Below are 16,292 nucleotides of genomic sequence, written 5' to 3'. Positions count from 1 at the left end.
AATAGGGAAGTGAGAGAAGGGAGAAATTAACAAATACTGGAGTCATAGTCTCAGAAGTTAATAAAGATGAAAGGACAGCCTTCCCCACCTCTCAAAGGGAGCACAAGCAAATCCACACAGACATCTGGCAATCACTGCTTCAAAGAGAATCTTCTAGAAACCACTTAACTAGAGAGTTTACTTTAGGTCTACAATTACTATTTCTCATGCTCAGATGACGACATGCAGAAACCTGAACAATTACAGAAAGAGCATGCAAGCAAATTCAGATGTGAACTTCTGTACCAGAAAACAACTAAGTGGAACCAACACAGTATGGAAACATCCCAGCACACATAAACAACCCAGAACACAAAAACCCTGCCAGCCCAGACAAGGCCAGCCCTTTTCAGCCAGCATTCTGCCTCCCTATGGCCAGAACCAGATGCATCAGAGAAAGGTGCACGTCTTGTAATGGACAGTTAAAGAAATCTGCTTGCATTGCTCAGTAGTTTGGTTAATTATTAAGAGTGTGTATTTTATACTTGAGGTTCGGGTGAGGTGTGGAGATCTGTTAATATTAATAATTGCACATTCACAGCTGGCTGAACACATATGGTGCAAGGGACTGGATTGCCATGCACACACATGATGGAAAAAAAGTCTACTTCCATCTGAAAGCCAGATTCAAACCCCTTTCTCCAACATTTGAGTGTTCCTTGGCAACATTAGCAATATGGGCCATAGCTGCTACCAGTAATTTTACTGATGCCTCAATATCACAGGTAAATTATCCCTTAAAGAATATACCTGGATTCTGCTCTGCAGATGCAGTTACTCCCAGCAGACCCGGCAAAGGTGTGGAAGAGGGAGCTATTTTGTATGAAACACAGACTAAATGAAAACACCCAGCAAAAACCTGAGCCATGGAAAGATGACACCACATCCAAGAGTCATTCAAACTGGCACAGTTGTCCAGAGGTTGGTCACTCATCAGACTGAACAGGCCATGGGAGCAGTAGAGGGAGGGAAGCTTTTAGAAGGAATGGAATGACCTTAAGAAACGGGAAATGTAGGTAAAATATTAAGTAACACACCCTGAGAAAGTCTCAGAACACTAGTTGCAAAAAGGAAGGGGGTATGCCTTATCTCTGGGGATAGGGAATAAATGCACAGCTCTCATGAGTAAGGAACAATGCTTCCTTCCACCCTGCTCTGGTGCTAAATGGGACTCACTGGGGCTCTTCCTTGACTTCTTAGAATTCACACTACTGAGATGATCAAGATCCATCAAAGAAATAACAGAACAAGATTTTTACTGACCTGCAGTGTCTCTCCCCTCTTGTTTTAAGTACCTCAGCATTGCACTCATGCTCCACTTGTTGCCATAATCCTCTACTTCAGGATCATCACAGCTAAAAATAAATGAAAGAAGGAGACTGACACCACTGGCCTGCCTCCATGGATCAGCATTAGACCAACTCAGGTAAACTGACCCAGCCTCTGAAGAACAGGTTCCATTTTGCAGCCAAGTACCTGACATAATCTCCACTCTTCTTGTTGACACTGTAGTTGGTCAGATGCATGAACTGGTTTTTAATGTTCTTGGATGCCTGGTCATATCTCACTGTTGCAAATCTGTAAAGAGGAATAAAAATTCACAGTATTTCTTGAGCAAGTGGCATTCTTGCTAAATACAGCACGCATGTCACTACAAATCACAGACCACCATACAGACCACTCAACAGAAACCCCCAGGGAGAGAATGCATGTAATGGGACTTCAACAAATGCAAAATACAGTTTATCCTCAAAGGACACATCAAGCAAAAACTAATGTCACAGAATGTGAATATAATGCAACAGATTGCAGTTGGGCTAGATTTCTATTGTAGTTCCTTTCCAGCTGTAACTATTCTTTTTCTTACACAACATGTAATCCTGATTCAATACATATTTTAGGTCTCAGACTATGGAGAAAAATCAATTTTTAAAAATTGAGGGCAGAAACCAGAGCACCTAGTAGGCAGAATGACTAGTATGAGCCACTGATAATCACCACAGCTCATAATAGCAAGCATGCTCCAGTTCAAAAAACCCCCGAAAAACAACAAAAAACCAACAAAAGAAAAAACACCTTCACTCTGACAATCCTCCTGTACCACAAGAGCTTAAGATGCCAATGTCTCAAAAGAGATAAGGGGAGTAAGAAAGGATAAGGGCAGAGTCAAAAACATGCTATCCAAAAAGTCCCAGCAAGAGGAAAAGTATGTACCAAGCACAGCAGGGTTAGCTGCATAAAAAGGGGAGTAGATATGGGGGAAGCCTCAGTGCAGGAAAAAGGAGACAGGTTTCTGGAAAAATGGAAGAGTGAGAGAAAGTTGGATCATCTGGTTATGCAATGAAAATGTTCATAAAAGAAATCACCTCCATTTTTTTTCATTAATAGTCATCTCTTCATCCTTCCCCAATTATTCCCCACAGCTCAGAAGAAGCTGAACTACACAAAGCTAACATGCTACAAAAAAACAAACAAATGAAAAAAAAAAAAAAAAAAAAAAACCAAAGACAAAAAACCCCCACAATCCTTTCTTTAGAAAGAACTGCCAATAAAGTCAAGACCTTATTTCTCAGTTAAAACTATGCCATTACTGCCCTCACTTGGTAGCCATTTTGAGAAATACCTGTTGCCATAAGAACTATACCAGCAAATCCACAAAAATGCTTCAACTTATCCTTATATCCATGTGCGGAAGCAGGGGGGAAAACAAACCCCCCATGATATAACTAATTTTAAATGGCAAGGTTAAAAGAGGGGAAAATATTTTTGCACTATATTTTTTACAGCTTTAACTACGTACAAAGTTGGAGCAGCTGGCAACAAAAGCATTTGGAAGTTTGGATCCCCTTTCCACATATTTCCACAGCTTAAAGTATTTGAATTTCTTTTCAGTTTAACCGTAAGTTTCCTGGATTTAGCACTTTTGTTTTGAAATAAGTGACAAAAGCCCTGTCATATATTTGTTTCTTAGTTAGGATTTCATCACCTCCATTTTAACAATCCTTTACTGGCAGCATACTAGAAGTATTTTTTGAAATATACTTTCAGCCAGAAAGATACTGAACACAATCAGAGAGCCATTTCAAGTCTCCCTTGGTACTTACAAGCAGAGGGCAATTAGGTTCACCATGTTTTTCAGCTTATGCTTTTAATTTTTCATCCTCAAATAAAAGAATAGGAACTCCTGGCAGACACAGACAATACCCTAAACAAAAGTATTTCTGAACCTTCAAATGCTTGCATTAACTTCCTTCTACAGAGACCATCCTTAATTATTAGGTGGTCTGAGCTCCATGCTCAGAATTTTACATTTCCATGGGGACTATCTTTCAGAAGATATTTCACTGCATTCCAGAGCAACTAGTAGCTAAGCTTTCTCTTTTGCTAGGATGCTATCATCTTGAAGGACATCATGGGCAACTTCAGCAATGCACCAAAAACCTCCAAAACATTAAATTACTCATCTCTACTATTTAAAAAGACCAAGCTTCAAACAACATAATCCAATGCTTAATACATTCACCCAGAGCTGGTTTGACCAGCTTCATGCTAAGCACCAGTCTGCAAATGGAAAATCCAAGCTATTTCTAGAGCTTCTATCAATAGTTTCTGGATGCCAGAGTAGTAACAGATCAGAAGAACAGTGCAAGCAAATAGCCCACACTCCTTACACTTTTGTGCTTTGCACTCACTTGAGATGGAAGAGTGTTACTACCTCTGAAATACCAGTCACAATTACCTTCAGTACTCTACAGTTCTACAGCTTTTCAGAGTCTACTTCACTGCATCTTTCTGCCCCTGTAGTAACTATGCTGCTCATCCATCACACTTGTTCTCTCCAGGAAGACGAGACTTGCAGACTACAGATTGTCTTGCTTCAGCAAAAATTTTGTGATATTTTAGAGAAATGAAGGTCATAGGAAAAGGCCTTACAGTAATAGTGTAAAATAGAAAAACAGTGCTTGTAAAATTTTTCTAGGTGTTAACCAGAAATTAGAATAAACTCCTGAGGAATCTTACAATCTTTTAGAAGATTACTTCATTTAAGGGCAACGTTCTTTTCCAATTTCATTCTGGGGCACTACTAAGAATAGAATATATGTTACTTAAAAAAATAAGGGCCAAGATCCTAAAAGCAATTCAAAAACTATATGCTAAGCAGGGACAGAAAATAAAGGGCAAGCCTTGTGTTTTCCTAGTAACAGAACTTACCACAAGCATATGCTACAATATTCTGCATGAACTATTTTTCTAAACACTAAAGGCTTCATGCCCAGGTGTCTCATATTGCTATAATCCAGCCAAAGAGTGATGAAGGCACAAATACACAAGTCCAGATCCCCATCTGCCAGGACAGGACTGTTTCTGAGCCAAAGCATTACTCGTGGATGCTGCTATGTGGGAGCCTGCAATCAGACAGGAATCCAAGAGTACTCCTAAACCAGAGGCTGGACTGTCCACACATGGAGACCTACCTTCAGCCAAAAAAGACTATTTTATCAAGGGAAACTCATCTAAACACTATCTTCTGCTTACTAATACCATCTCTTACTCTGCTACAAGCAACTGCCATTTTCCCCCACTGTGGTCTGTTCCTGTCCAAGTTCTGGACTACTCCATAGGCCTTGCAACACAGAGACCCAGCTGATAAAGTGTGTGCGGACTGAGTGGTTCAACAATTAGAATTTTGCTGTAGGACTTGTCAAGTGGAAAAAACCTAAGAAAAAGTAAAATTTTCCACTGCTAGTCAGACAGGAAGGTTTTCTGCCACTTCAGTGCATTCTTCTGTCCCCACTTCATCTAAACCCACAGTTCTTCTTATTGTTAACAATGTGAAATACTATGCAGGTAGCCAAGAAAGGAATGAGTGTCTGCTTTGTATCCACCACCAGAAGAATATCAACTCTGTTTTGGCCTGAATACAGATTTGCTTTCTCTGTAACACAAGTTCTAACCATCAGTTTTCAAAGCTGAATGACTGAACCTTCTTTCACCTGCCAATGTACTTGGAGAGGGTGCAAAAAAAGATGCAAGAGGAAAGGTCCTCTCTGACACCATTAACCTGGGTCATCTCTGAGATATGTATTACACAGAGGTAACACAGTTCACAGCAGCAAGAATACAGCAAGCACCTTCCTGTATCCTGATGTTATGTATTGCATGTATTCACTGTTGAAAATGAACTCCAAGTGATACTAAAGATACTCACTTTCATTAACTTGTTTACCTGGCCTTACTGCAGTCCCATCCTGCCAAAGATCCTCCCCTTCTAATGAATCTTGTCATTTTAATGTCTGAGGAAAGAGCTAAGTTAAGAAAATTAAGGATATATTCTAACATAGTCTACAAGAGATTAGATTCCAAAAGCCTCTAAGCAGAAATAATATAGGAGAGTTTCTACCCCAAAACTACAGCTGGAAAGAGGAAGTGTTAAACTGAGATTGACTGTGCATTGCTCAGTTGCCACACAAACTGCTGCCTGTAGTACAGCCTCCCAGGCAGAAGTAGCTGCAATCATATTGGGAACAGCCCTGGCAGCCTCCCTCCCTTTCACTGCAGCTTCTCTTTCTGCAGCAGGACAGAGGAGATGCCCTTCATTTCTGAATTCAAAGCTTAGAACAGAGAAGTGATACACATACATTCCACTGATCTGATACATCTGCTCATGTCTCAGCTGGTCACAGCCAAGTGACACAGGTGCATTGCAGCTTGGATGAAGGCAACAACGCATTCTCTTACCAGCAACGATACGCTGCTACACAGCTCACCTTCCCCAACAGCACATTTCCCTTCCCTTTGTCTGGGATCAGAGAGGAAGAAAGAACAATCAAAAGTAAGCAGAAGAGTGGCAATAGCACCAGCAGGTAGCCTGGGCAGCACAAAAAGAAAATTAAGGGAAAAATCCTCGCTAATTCCTTCAGACTCCAAAACTACTCTCAACCTCCAGACTAAAAGTATAACATCTAGAGACATGCCAGCTCTCTGCCTCCCTATCATGCTCCACGTTCACCTTTGGTATTCAGACACAGAGATTCCAGACTTCTTTCCCTTTCTCATTAAAAGCCTATTAACCACACTTAAGCTCTACCTGCAATAGGTCACCTTCTCTACAAGTGCCAAGCAAGCTTTTTCCCTGCTCACCTAGCAGTCCACAAAACATGTCAGAGCTCACACTGAAAAGTGCCCAAATCCACCACACCAAACTTTGGCCCCTAACCCACATCCCTACACTGCCTTAACCTAAGCAACCACCCTCTTACTGTCACAATTTTAGGCAAGACATTACCCAAGGGATTGTACAATGCTCTTTGTCTTATCTCCAGCATTACCGCAGGAAATGAATTAACCACAAGGTAAAGTTTGCAAGTCATTTCAGAAACATGTAAACTGGATCATTAAATATTTACAGAAGATGTTACATGGTTTTGCATGAAACTTGACAGCTCTGGAATGTTTATTTGAGGATCTAGTCAGAGTCTGAGAAAAGAAGAGGAGAAGGGAAAAGACTTGAGTGGGAAGAAGGAAAGAATAGTTAATCCCTCTTCTCTCAAATGAGTTCTACAAAAAAGCACACATTATGATAGACTTTTCCATGACTGCACACAGAGTTCCTGCATAAATGTCCTGGAAATAATCAGTGTAGTGCTTTTACAAGCATGCTCCTCACGTTTTATGCTTGGAGTCACTTTCCCAGTCCCTCACTCCTCCCCATGCATTAGACTTTAGCCTCTCTGTTACTATTAGCTGCCACTTTGTTTAGGGAACATAGTTCCTTACAGCACAGGACAGAAAACAGAAGTCTAAAGACCATCACGATCCCCCTAACTGCAACATTAATATGGTTGACAGCATTCACCTGATATGTGAGCATCACCTTGATAGTGAGCAATCAAGTATGAACAGGAGCTAAAGCTTGTAAGGGAGTTAATATAAAAAGGAGTTTTGGTGACACCTCTATGATGGCAGTTTCTCTAATCAAAGCTGAATAAAATTACTCCAACAGTTCTAGTTAAAGAACAAGATCCAGGAGCAGTGTTATCAGATGTCTGCAGGAACCGGGATGAAAAAAAAGACTTTTTTAATCTTTTCACAACAAATTTGCATGTTTTCAATTTATGCATTGACATTAACAGTATTTCAAAACTTCAGAGCATAAGAAAATACCATGAGGATAACAAAGCACTGGCACAGGCCTCCCAGGGAGGTGGTGGAGTCTCCCTCCTTGGGGACACTCAAAAGCCATCTAGACATGGTCCTGAGCAACAAGATCTAGATGGCCTCACTTGAGCAGGGGGTTGGACCAGATCCCTTCAACCTCAGTCACTCTGTGATTTGGTGAACCTCTCATGTTCTTTTTCTCATATTCTCTAGTTTCTCATTGCTCAAACTGTCAGCAGCATTAACAACTGAGCTGACCACATCTAACAACTGCTTAGTAGCCTGTCTGTTAAGCACAACAGTGGGGTCATGTGGTTATACACCTCAGTGAATCAGTAGTTATTCACCTCAGAGATCTGAATCTGATTATATTAACTAACAAGTAAGGAAGCAACATAAAGCTCTCTGGCTTGATAGTCTATCCACTGGCCTGAAGCCCAGCAGGTACATCTAGTGAATAACACTGCTCCACAGCTTCTGCACAGGGCCATGTCTACTGAAGTGGCTGCAGCCCAACCCCAGGTGTCCATCCAGAAACAAATGAGCTGAACTCCCTCAGCAGCAGAGGCTGCTGGGCAGGGGTTACTGCAAGAGGGATGGGGCTGCTGCAGCTGGCTCAGCCAGCTCTGGCCTAAGCACAGCTTGTGAGCTAATGTGAATTCCTTGGCTGAGAGCAAATACCTGAATTCTTTGGAAACCACAGGAATCCAGCACAGAAATAGTGAATATCCCAGAGGAGCTAGTGTCAGTTAGAAAGCCAAGCTACTGAAGGAAGGGTGGCACAAGGCTGAGTGGTGTGAGCTCAGGTGACAGCATGGCAGCTAGTGGCAGGGGCTGCAAAGCCCAGCATTCTAACCCCGGAGCAAACCCTTGTGTCCCACTGGAAACTCCCCCCAAGCTGCTGCTGCTCCTTGGGCCTTTTGCAAGAATGTTTAGTTTTCAAATCAGTTTTGATTCTTTTTCTCTAAACTATTTTTCAAATTCAGTGTAAAACTGAATGGCAAGTTCCTGATGGTCTATGACCCTTCCAGCTACTCAAGCTCAGAAATAGGGCTGTCTAAACATGGTTTAGGAGAAAAAGCAGTCTGTTGAGTGGTCTCCCCAAAACAAGGAGCCATTTCACTATAACATCCCCACACTATGTGTCAAGCCCTCATCAAGCCTGCAGGCACCAAGCAGGAAAGGTTCACCAGGCTCCTTTCGGCCACACAGAAGGAAGGGAAGTTGGACAGGACAGAGAAGCAGCACAACAGGGAAGGCTCAAGAATAGCACAAGCTATTCCTGGCCCTATGCTCTCTTCAGCTGTACTTCAGGCACAAGTCAGGCTGGTTATTCCCCACTTACATGACTGCCCCTCCAAAAACCAGCATAATGCACCAATTCAGCAGTTGGCTCTAAGTGAAGCCTTGGGATTCCCACATAACTGGGCTTGGTGAGTTACCTTCAAAAGTTTATAATTAAGACTGTAGTTTATTAACAATGTACCTCTTGTTCTACCTATGATGTAAAAGGTATGTCAATAAATATATTACACTGCCTGTTTTGAAAATCTCAGATAAATAAAACTACCAAGATCTTTAATGTATGATCAGATGACAGAGTTATACCCTCAGGCAAACCTGGACAACCTTATCATGACCATCTCAATTTCCAAACCTATCCCTTCAATGCAAAGGTCCCAGCTACAGTCCTCCAGGCTGTGATCACAGACAACCAATCTAGATTATAATTGTCTTTTCTAGTACAAAGTTACTAAATATCTGCCAATTTAACAGATGTATGGCAGCACACTGTGTCTACTTTTTTTAATATGTACTCAAAAAGTGTTCAACACACTTTTCAATCCAACATCTTAAGCGATCTTAAGTCACCCAGGGCTGCTTTATGTCTTATGCACAGCTTCAGTCTTGTTTCAAGCCTCAAGTAAGAGAAGAAAATCCCAATCCCACTCTACTCCCTCCAAACAGACCACTGTATATCTCAAAATAAATCTATTAGCTGCATTTCTTCTAAAGGTCCACCAGGCACAAAACATGCAAGGAGCTCTGACAGAGTTTGAGGAAAGCATGACTAGAAAAGGTGTATGGTAACAAAAGATAAAAACACAGCATGTTCACTGATACTATTCTTGAAAACTCCCCAGAAATCTGATAGTTGACTCTGTTCACTTGAGGCTCTGTCCCCTTATACGGCCTATTCCACATGAGTGGGGTGGAAATAGCTAGAAAAGGAACCTTCTCAACATCAGTGCTTCCTACATTCTACTCAGTATTCTTTTAGAGGATAAACAGAAAAAAAAACCTAAACAAAAAACCCAAATAAAGCAAAACAAAAAGCCACACAAACAAACAAAAAAAAAACCCAAAAAACAAAAAAACCCCAACACAAACATTCTGAAGTTTCATTATCTTCCTGAACAACTGCATTAAAAAAAATTAATAAAAAAGAGAGAGAGAACTTTAGCATGGACAAACCAAATAGTTATTTAGTACTTCCAGCATAACCGCTGAAGGCTTTGTTACACACATCTGGGTACATACCCTTCCTATCTCCTTCAGATGAAAATTGGAAAGTGAAATAGAAGGTACAAAAATGTTGGATCCACAATCTCTTACTTCTCCTCAGCTCTGAAGCCTCAAATTCCACTCTAGATCATGTCATGACAAGTCCAGCTGTGCCAGAAGAAACAAGGCCTAAGGAAATATCTAGTCAAACATCACAAATGTTTGTTATACCAAGTTTGTTCCTTGTAAAGATCATTACATCTTATGGTTTCCTCATAGCACTCCTTTTCTGGTAGAGGCCATCAAGTTCACCAAAGCAGTCAGGTTCCTCTTGGAATACGCAAAGCATAACACTAGAGAGGAACATGACCTTTCAGACAGACTAAGAAAATGGAAACAAAAAATTAAAACACCAAGCTAGGTCATCCTTACTAGACTTCAGAGACTATCTGCCTTCAGAAAGCAAATTCAAAACATGGAAGTCACCAGAGTACACCACAAGCACTAGCTGAGGTTCCAAAACCAGATTGCTTTGTTCTGCTGCTATTTTTCACCTTGGATTGCTTCCATACCACCTCTGATTCCAGGCACTGACATTACCTTCCAGTTCTCTGCTAGAAATTGTTTCTACCCTTAAGCAGCATGGGTTTTCTAATTCCTTAAGACAAGTCTTAAAAGCAGCTTCTACTCCCCAAGTGTAGAACACTTCCCCCCCCCCGCAGAGCTAAACTTTTGTCCCAGCTTTAAACCAAAGCCTTACACTATGAGAGGCAATACAATGGTCTCTCCCAGCACATAACTCCCACTAAAATAAATGGCAAAACAGCTAAATGGGAAGCCATAATTCAGTAACTCCATGTTCTTTACCTCTCACCAACTGAATCTGTAAATGCAGGATGTGGGGAAAACACAAATCGCTACAACTGAAAACCACTAGTGCCATCTGGAGGCCACCCAGAAGAGCCCACCCAAAGTTTTACCAGCCTCTGCTCATCTTAAGCCTTTTCCTCCAGAGAGAGCTTGCCAGCACTTACAGCATGAACATATCAGCTGTGCAGCCACAGTAGATGGGAAAAGCTTAAGGATAATTAAAGATACTGCCTTCAATAAACGTACAGATATCATGTGAAAGCATTTACAAGTGTTTAGCCATAGCTGACGCATCAGCTGAAACTGCTCAGTGGGCTGCTGATGTTTAGTAACGGAACCAGAGCTACTCTCCATAGCTCAGACATCTCTCTTGAAACTCCTTTGTAACAAGATCAGCAGAATCACCTTTAAGATATTAATGATGGTGCAAATCCTACTTTTGAAGGCCTGCTCTGTACTGCCCATTCTGAGAACATGCTGGAATTCTATGCTATCTTGTTTCCCCCTTCATTTTCCAAAAACATGCAATTATTAGTAGCTAAGAATTTAGCTGCCAGTTCCCAAGAGAAAAGTCTTGCATGACTGGCATCTTTAAGGCTCCTTTGCTAAAGTGAAAATAGTTGTAAAGCTTTCCACTTACAAAGGTAAGTTTCTTCTTTCTGCCTCCTTTTAGGGAAAAAATGCATTCACATTATCTTTGCAGGCAGTGGCACATCATAACACACCTGAAAGGTGTTCATCAATTTAATGGATACTTCTTGTGGGATCATTATTTATGTATTCTTTGGGATTCATTATCTTCTTGAGACAAAGAACTTGAAGTCAGTATCTACCCAAGTCAGAGCCATGTCAGGCATGAATCCTAGAGATATTCAGAATACATCAGATGTGCTAGTAAGAATGATATGGCATTACTTAAAACTGTTCCTAAAGACAGTTGTATGGTGCTCTTTTCTCAAACATCAGCACAGTTAAAATTCTGATCTGTTGGGAATTCAGAGGGGTGATTTCTTCAAATCCATTAGTTACTACAGACAAATATTTTCCTAAACTTCTAGGACAAAGCAAAAACAGGTATTTTTGGTAGAATCCCTACCAGGATTGATTCTAGGTATCTTTCATGACTTACATGCAAAGGAAATTTGTTATCTTGCAGGGTAAAAATAGCGAACTAGCCTAAAACCACTACAAAGATACGGCAGAAAAATAAATGCTGACCTAAAATTTAGAATAGTCATTGAAATGAATGAGTCACTGAGGTCATTCATTAACAAGTCCGCAACTACTTTTTTTTTAGGAGAAATTTGAGAAAGCTTCATTTCCCTTCCCCTCAGAGAACAGAGAAGAGGCACCACAGTATCAACAATCCCAAGTTTCAAGAAGAACTCAGCCTTGATAATGAACATGCCAGTGACAATCTGTTTGGCCATTTAACCCTTGAGAGTTGAAAGCCTGCTTTATCAATTATCTATAAAAACAATAAAATCCCTCACTCAAGATCCTATATGAACCATAACCTATATGAAGAAACCTGATGGGACACAGCACAATGAAGTATCATCTACTTAAACTCCGCAGAATTCCCTAACTGGCACTTTCCTTGTTTTACTATTGTTTCAGGAGTAGAGAGGCAAGCCAAGAAATATCTGGCTCACCAAGTGCAGGTACATCAAAAAACAAAGACTTCTGCCATACCTGGCCAATCCTTCCTCGTAGAGATAGACGACAAGGGGATCATAGGATGTAACCAGAACATAGAGACGTACATCAAACTTGAAATCTGAAATACAGTTGTCAAGAGTCAGTGACTGCGGATATCTTTCAGACATCATAACTAGTTGAGGAATTTTAACAGACTCTCAGAGCAATAAACCATTATCTGCTGCTGACATAGGTGCCTGAACCTATCCCAGTTGTAAAGCTTCCAGGTTTTAATGAATTCTCTAGTTACATTTGTCTGATGCTAGACAATTATTCAACTAGACTTCTCCAGAGGATACAGAGATCCTCAGATGCAGGGTTGGGGGAAGGGAGAAAAGCAATTCCTAAGCACACTCACCATCTATGAGCAAGGGATTGCTGATGTAACGAGACACCAAGATGTTGTCTTCCACTACAATTTGGTTTGGCTGCAAAAGAACAGAGAATTTAAGAGTGAAAAAACTGCAGATGTAAGGAATAAGAAGAAATTAGATCAAATCCACCATTTTTTCATGCCTTTCCCTCCAAAAGGAGATTGGTACAGCCACCCTGTACCAATAACTATGTCTGGGGAAGGAAGAAATAAAACCAAAATGAAAAAACATAACTGTCACAGCACATGCCACAGTCAAGACAGCCACCATACACAGAGTATCACCACACAATATCAGAAGGCTTCAACCCATACAGAGTAACACCATACCACATCAGAAGGCTTCAGGCATCCACCCTTCTTGTTCTTTAGCCCAACCTTTTACACCCCTGATGTTCATGCATTGTACCTGTGTGCCCTCTGTTCCCTTTGGTGGTTGGTCAGTGCCCCTGGGCACTGCCCCATGGCTCATTGCTGTCAATGCTGCTCACCTGCTTCTCACAGCTGTACCCATTGGGGATGAGGCTCAGCCACAGCCCCAATTTTAATTACCACAAACTGTATACCTACACAGAACTGTCAGTCACAACATATTTAAGGTAATTAGATCCTAAAGAGAATGATTACATTGCCAAAAACCCTGCTCATGAATTTTCCAGTAAAATACTCAGAGTAGCATATAGATTTAACAGCCACATGGCAATGATGTAAAATAGGCAGAGAAAAAAAACCTCCCACACATAAGGAGTAATTGTTACTCTGTTTGCTTCTCAAAGGTTTAACCAAACACATGGCGAAGGGGTTTAGAAGACCCAGGATGAAGTATGTAACTGCAGATGGTGAGGAAACCACAAGTGAAGAAAACAATTCAACTTGTCATCTTTACAACTACATCCTGGGCTGGTATCCAATCTTTTTACCTACCTCCTACTGAGTCTCATTTCACAGCAGGAGCTCCTGTACCCAAAAGAAGCTACACTTGTAGGTAAGAACAGAAAGCTCAAACTATGACAAATACGTGTCACAAAGTTATGGGATCTGTTGAAAAAGCTTTAACTTTTTGCTGTATGCAAGGCTCTCTTGTAACCAGTTTCTTGCACAACACCTTCTTGCCTTCAGTTTGCAAAAGAGGCAAGAGAATCACAGGATTCTGCCTTTATTCAATTTTGTATCTAATTCAGCCACAACACCAGCATGATGAGCAGAAAACCTAAGTATATAAAATGCTTATATAGAACATGAGAGAACATGCTCAACTTCCCTCAGAATATCACACAACAGTGACACGCTGTTCTATATGGATCCAGGAAACGCAAAGGTTTGTTATTTGTTTGGAGGGGTTATTGTTGTTTCCAAAAACTTTTGTGATGAAATTCTAAAAGAAACTCTTTTAATGGCATCGCACTAAAGGAAACTGGCCTGTGGGCCAAACTAGCTGCAGTGTTTCTCAAACAGAAATACACAAAGGGATATTGGTCCCAGAAGGGTATTTTCCCCAGGTCATGGCCAACTGCCATGTGAGCCTGAGCTCATTCCTCCCTTTCAAGCAAAGAAAAAAGTGAATGTAGCTCTGGAAATACTTACCTCATACACTTGGCGAATTGCTCCCTTATTTTATGGGAAATGATCCAAGTAGAGAACAGATGAGGCAGCATGACCCCTTCAGTGCAGGGAAGGCTACAGGGGTTTGAATGAGGGAAAACAAAATGACTCAACAGTCATTTTGCTGTTGAGCATATTTATTGGAATCCCCTCATGTGTATGGCTCCAGTTCAGATGTATTTGTTACCTATGACAACCTAACTCCCTGCAAAGCTCACAAATGGCAAAAGGCACTACAACCTGCACATTGATTTCAAAGAACTATCCCCATTACATCTCAGGAAGGACACAGACGCCTTTAGATAACATGGCTTTAAGACTGATACGCTTCCCACTTTATCAAGACTCATTTAAACTGGTCTTTTTACATGGGTGTGAGACAAGGGGTCTGTTTGAGGACTATTTAGGTCACACAGGGAAAGAAATAAGGAGAGTTCTGGAAATCTCCACAAGGTCAGCCTACTGTCACCCACAAAGAAAGCATGAAGCAGCACAGCTTCCTAAACTATCTCAGCTCCTAATAAGCTAAGACTTGCAGATAGATTGCAAGATGAGCACAGCATACAAAGAGATAGACTGCTTTTGGTTACACAGCATAGGCCCAGGCAGGCCTTCCAAGCTGCTCAGGGCTGTTGAATTGCTCACCAATATATATGGCTGAAATTGAGAGTAAGGCCAGTGTTCAGTTAGATGCCTTCATGCCTCTTGCCTGGAAGCCAACATAGTTTTGAAGACACTGCTACTGAAGAGCAGTACTTTTAGTGAACACTTACGTTATTTATCAGGTAGACACCTCGACCTCTGGAAGAGGCCACAGGCTTCACTATCCACGGGCCTCTGTCCTTAGAATAGGTATCTGGTTAAAAGAAAACAGCACAAGTCTGCAACATTTTCCATTCTGCTTATTAACAGCGGAGCAAGAATCAAGAATGTTGCCTATGGTAAATGCTTTAGAGAACTCCACAGGGAGAGATCAAAGTCTACTTTTCTGATGTGCTATTTCACCCCTTTGCAATCACTGCAATTATTAGAGCCCTTCCATAAAGCCCCCCACAGTGCTCTGATAGATTCATTCTTCTGCCCTATGCCTCCTTCTGGCACTTCTCACTTCAGTGCTCCCAGGCATTAGGCAGCGATATTGTGAAGCTGATCATCAACAACATTGTGCATATAAAAACTCCTCCATTTTGGAGCCTTAACCCCACATCTGTTTTTTGGAAACTTACACAGGCATGGAGTAAACAGAACAGTAGAAATTACATAAAGAAATCACGTGGACCTTTTCTACTGTGTTCCCAGCTTCCTCTAATTTTGTTACCTTAACCACTGGCATGATCAAAAAGCTAGGATATCAAAAATGATTCCCTTCCCCCCCACATCCCATTATTTTGTTTTATATCTGGGCATCATCATCCATTCACTTACTGCAGAACTCCTGGTACTCTGTTGGGAGGATGAAGGTCTGAGGTAAGATATGGAATGTCTTGAACCCATGGGTGAGCTGCATTCGGCAGACATTCTTGTATAGCCTGTCCTTTCGTGTCAGTTCATATGACCTGGAGTCCCAAAACAATGTAGATAGACTGTATCTATTTATTCCCCAACATTACAGCAACCATTTGTCCTAGTCACTGAAGTATCTGTAGCTTTGTTAGATGTCTAAGCCCTAACCTGTCAGATGTCTAAACTCTAACTGACTCTCAAGCTTTACTGCCTCTACCTTAAGGCTGTATTAATATCATTTGTGGCACTTCTTGCAATTCCCAAGACAGACTGAAGCACAGCAACCTGTTATAATGGTGATTGTAAACCAACCTGTAATAACAGTGGTTATAAACTAACCTGTTATAACGGTGGTATATAAACTTTAGAGGGATGGTCCTACGTCCCCTGCTAACTAAAAACCGAAGTCACAAATAATTTCTCATCAAATAAAGAAAAAAAATTGTAAAACCAATATTTGGGCTACAGACAAGATTTTCATTGATATACTATTCCCTGAAAACCCCAAAGACTGTTAAAAATGAAGACAGAATGTGGCAGT

General features: G+C 41.0%; 1 protein-coding gene across 8 annotated transcripts in view; it reads right to left on the bottom strand.

The window, feature by feature from the left end:
• The window catches only part of TTLL5 (tubulin tyrosine ligase like 5), a 122,537-nt gene that overhangs the window by 98,760 nt on the left and 7,485 nt on the right, over window positions 1–16,292 (bottom strand). For all 8 annotated transcript variants that reach the window (XR_003946192.2, XM_030240104.2, XM_030240106.2 and 5 more), the window contains exons 6-11: window positions 15,674–15,804; window positions 15,022–15,104; window positions 12,632–12,701; window positions 12,268–12,352; window positions 1,516–1,617; window positions 1,303–1,394 (exon numbers count right to left, since the gene is read on the bottom strand). Coding sequence is in view for 7 of the 8 variants with exons in the window: in XM_030240104.2 (XP_030095964.1) it covers window positions 1,303–1,394; window positions 1,516–1,617; window positions 12,268–12,352; window positions 12,632–12,701; window positions 15,022–15,104; window positions 15,674–15,804 (563 nt within the window). In the remaining variant the exon portion in view is untranslated. The remainder of the gene's footprint in view (window positions 1–1,302; window positions 1,395–1,515; window positions 1,618–12,267; window positions 12,353–12,631; window positions 12,702–15,021; window positions 15,105–15,673; window positions 15,805–16,292) is intronic.

This window comes from Serinus canaria, chromosome 5 (assembly GCF_022539315.1).
Source record: "Serinus canaria isolate serCan28SL12 chromosome 5, serCan2020, whole genome shotgun sequence".
Lineage (NCBI taxonomy): Eukaryota > Metazoa > Chordata > Aves > Passeriformes > Fringillidae > Serinus > Serinus canaria.
Note: the sequence above shows the minus strand (reverse complement) of the source record. Positions and strands in the feature narration are given on the sequence as shown.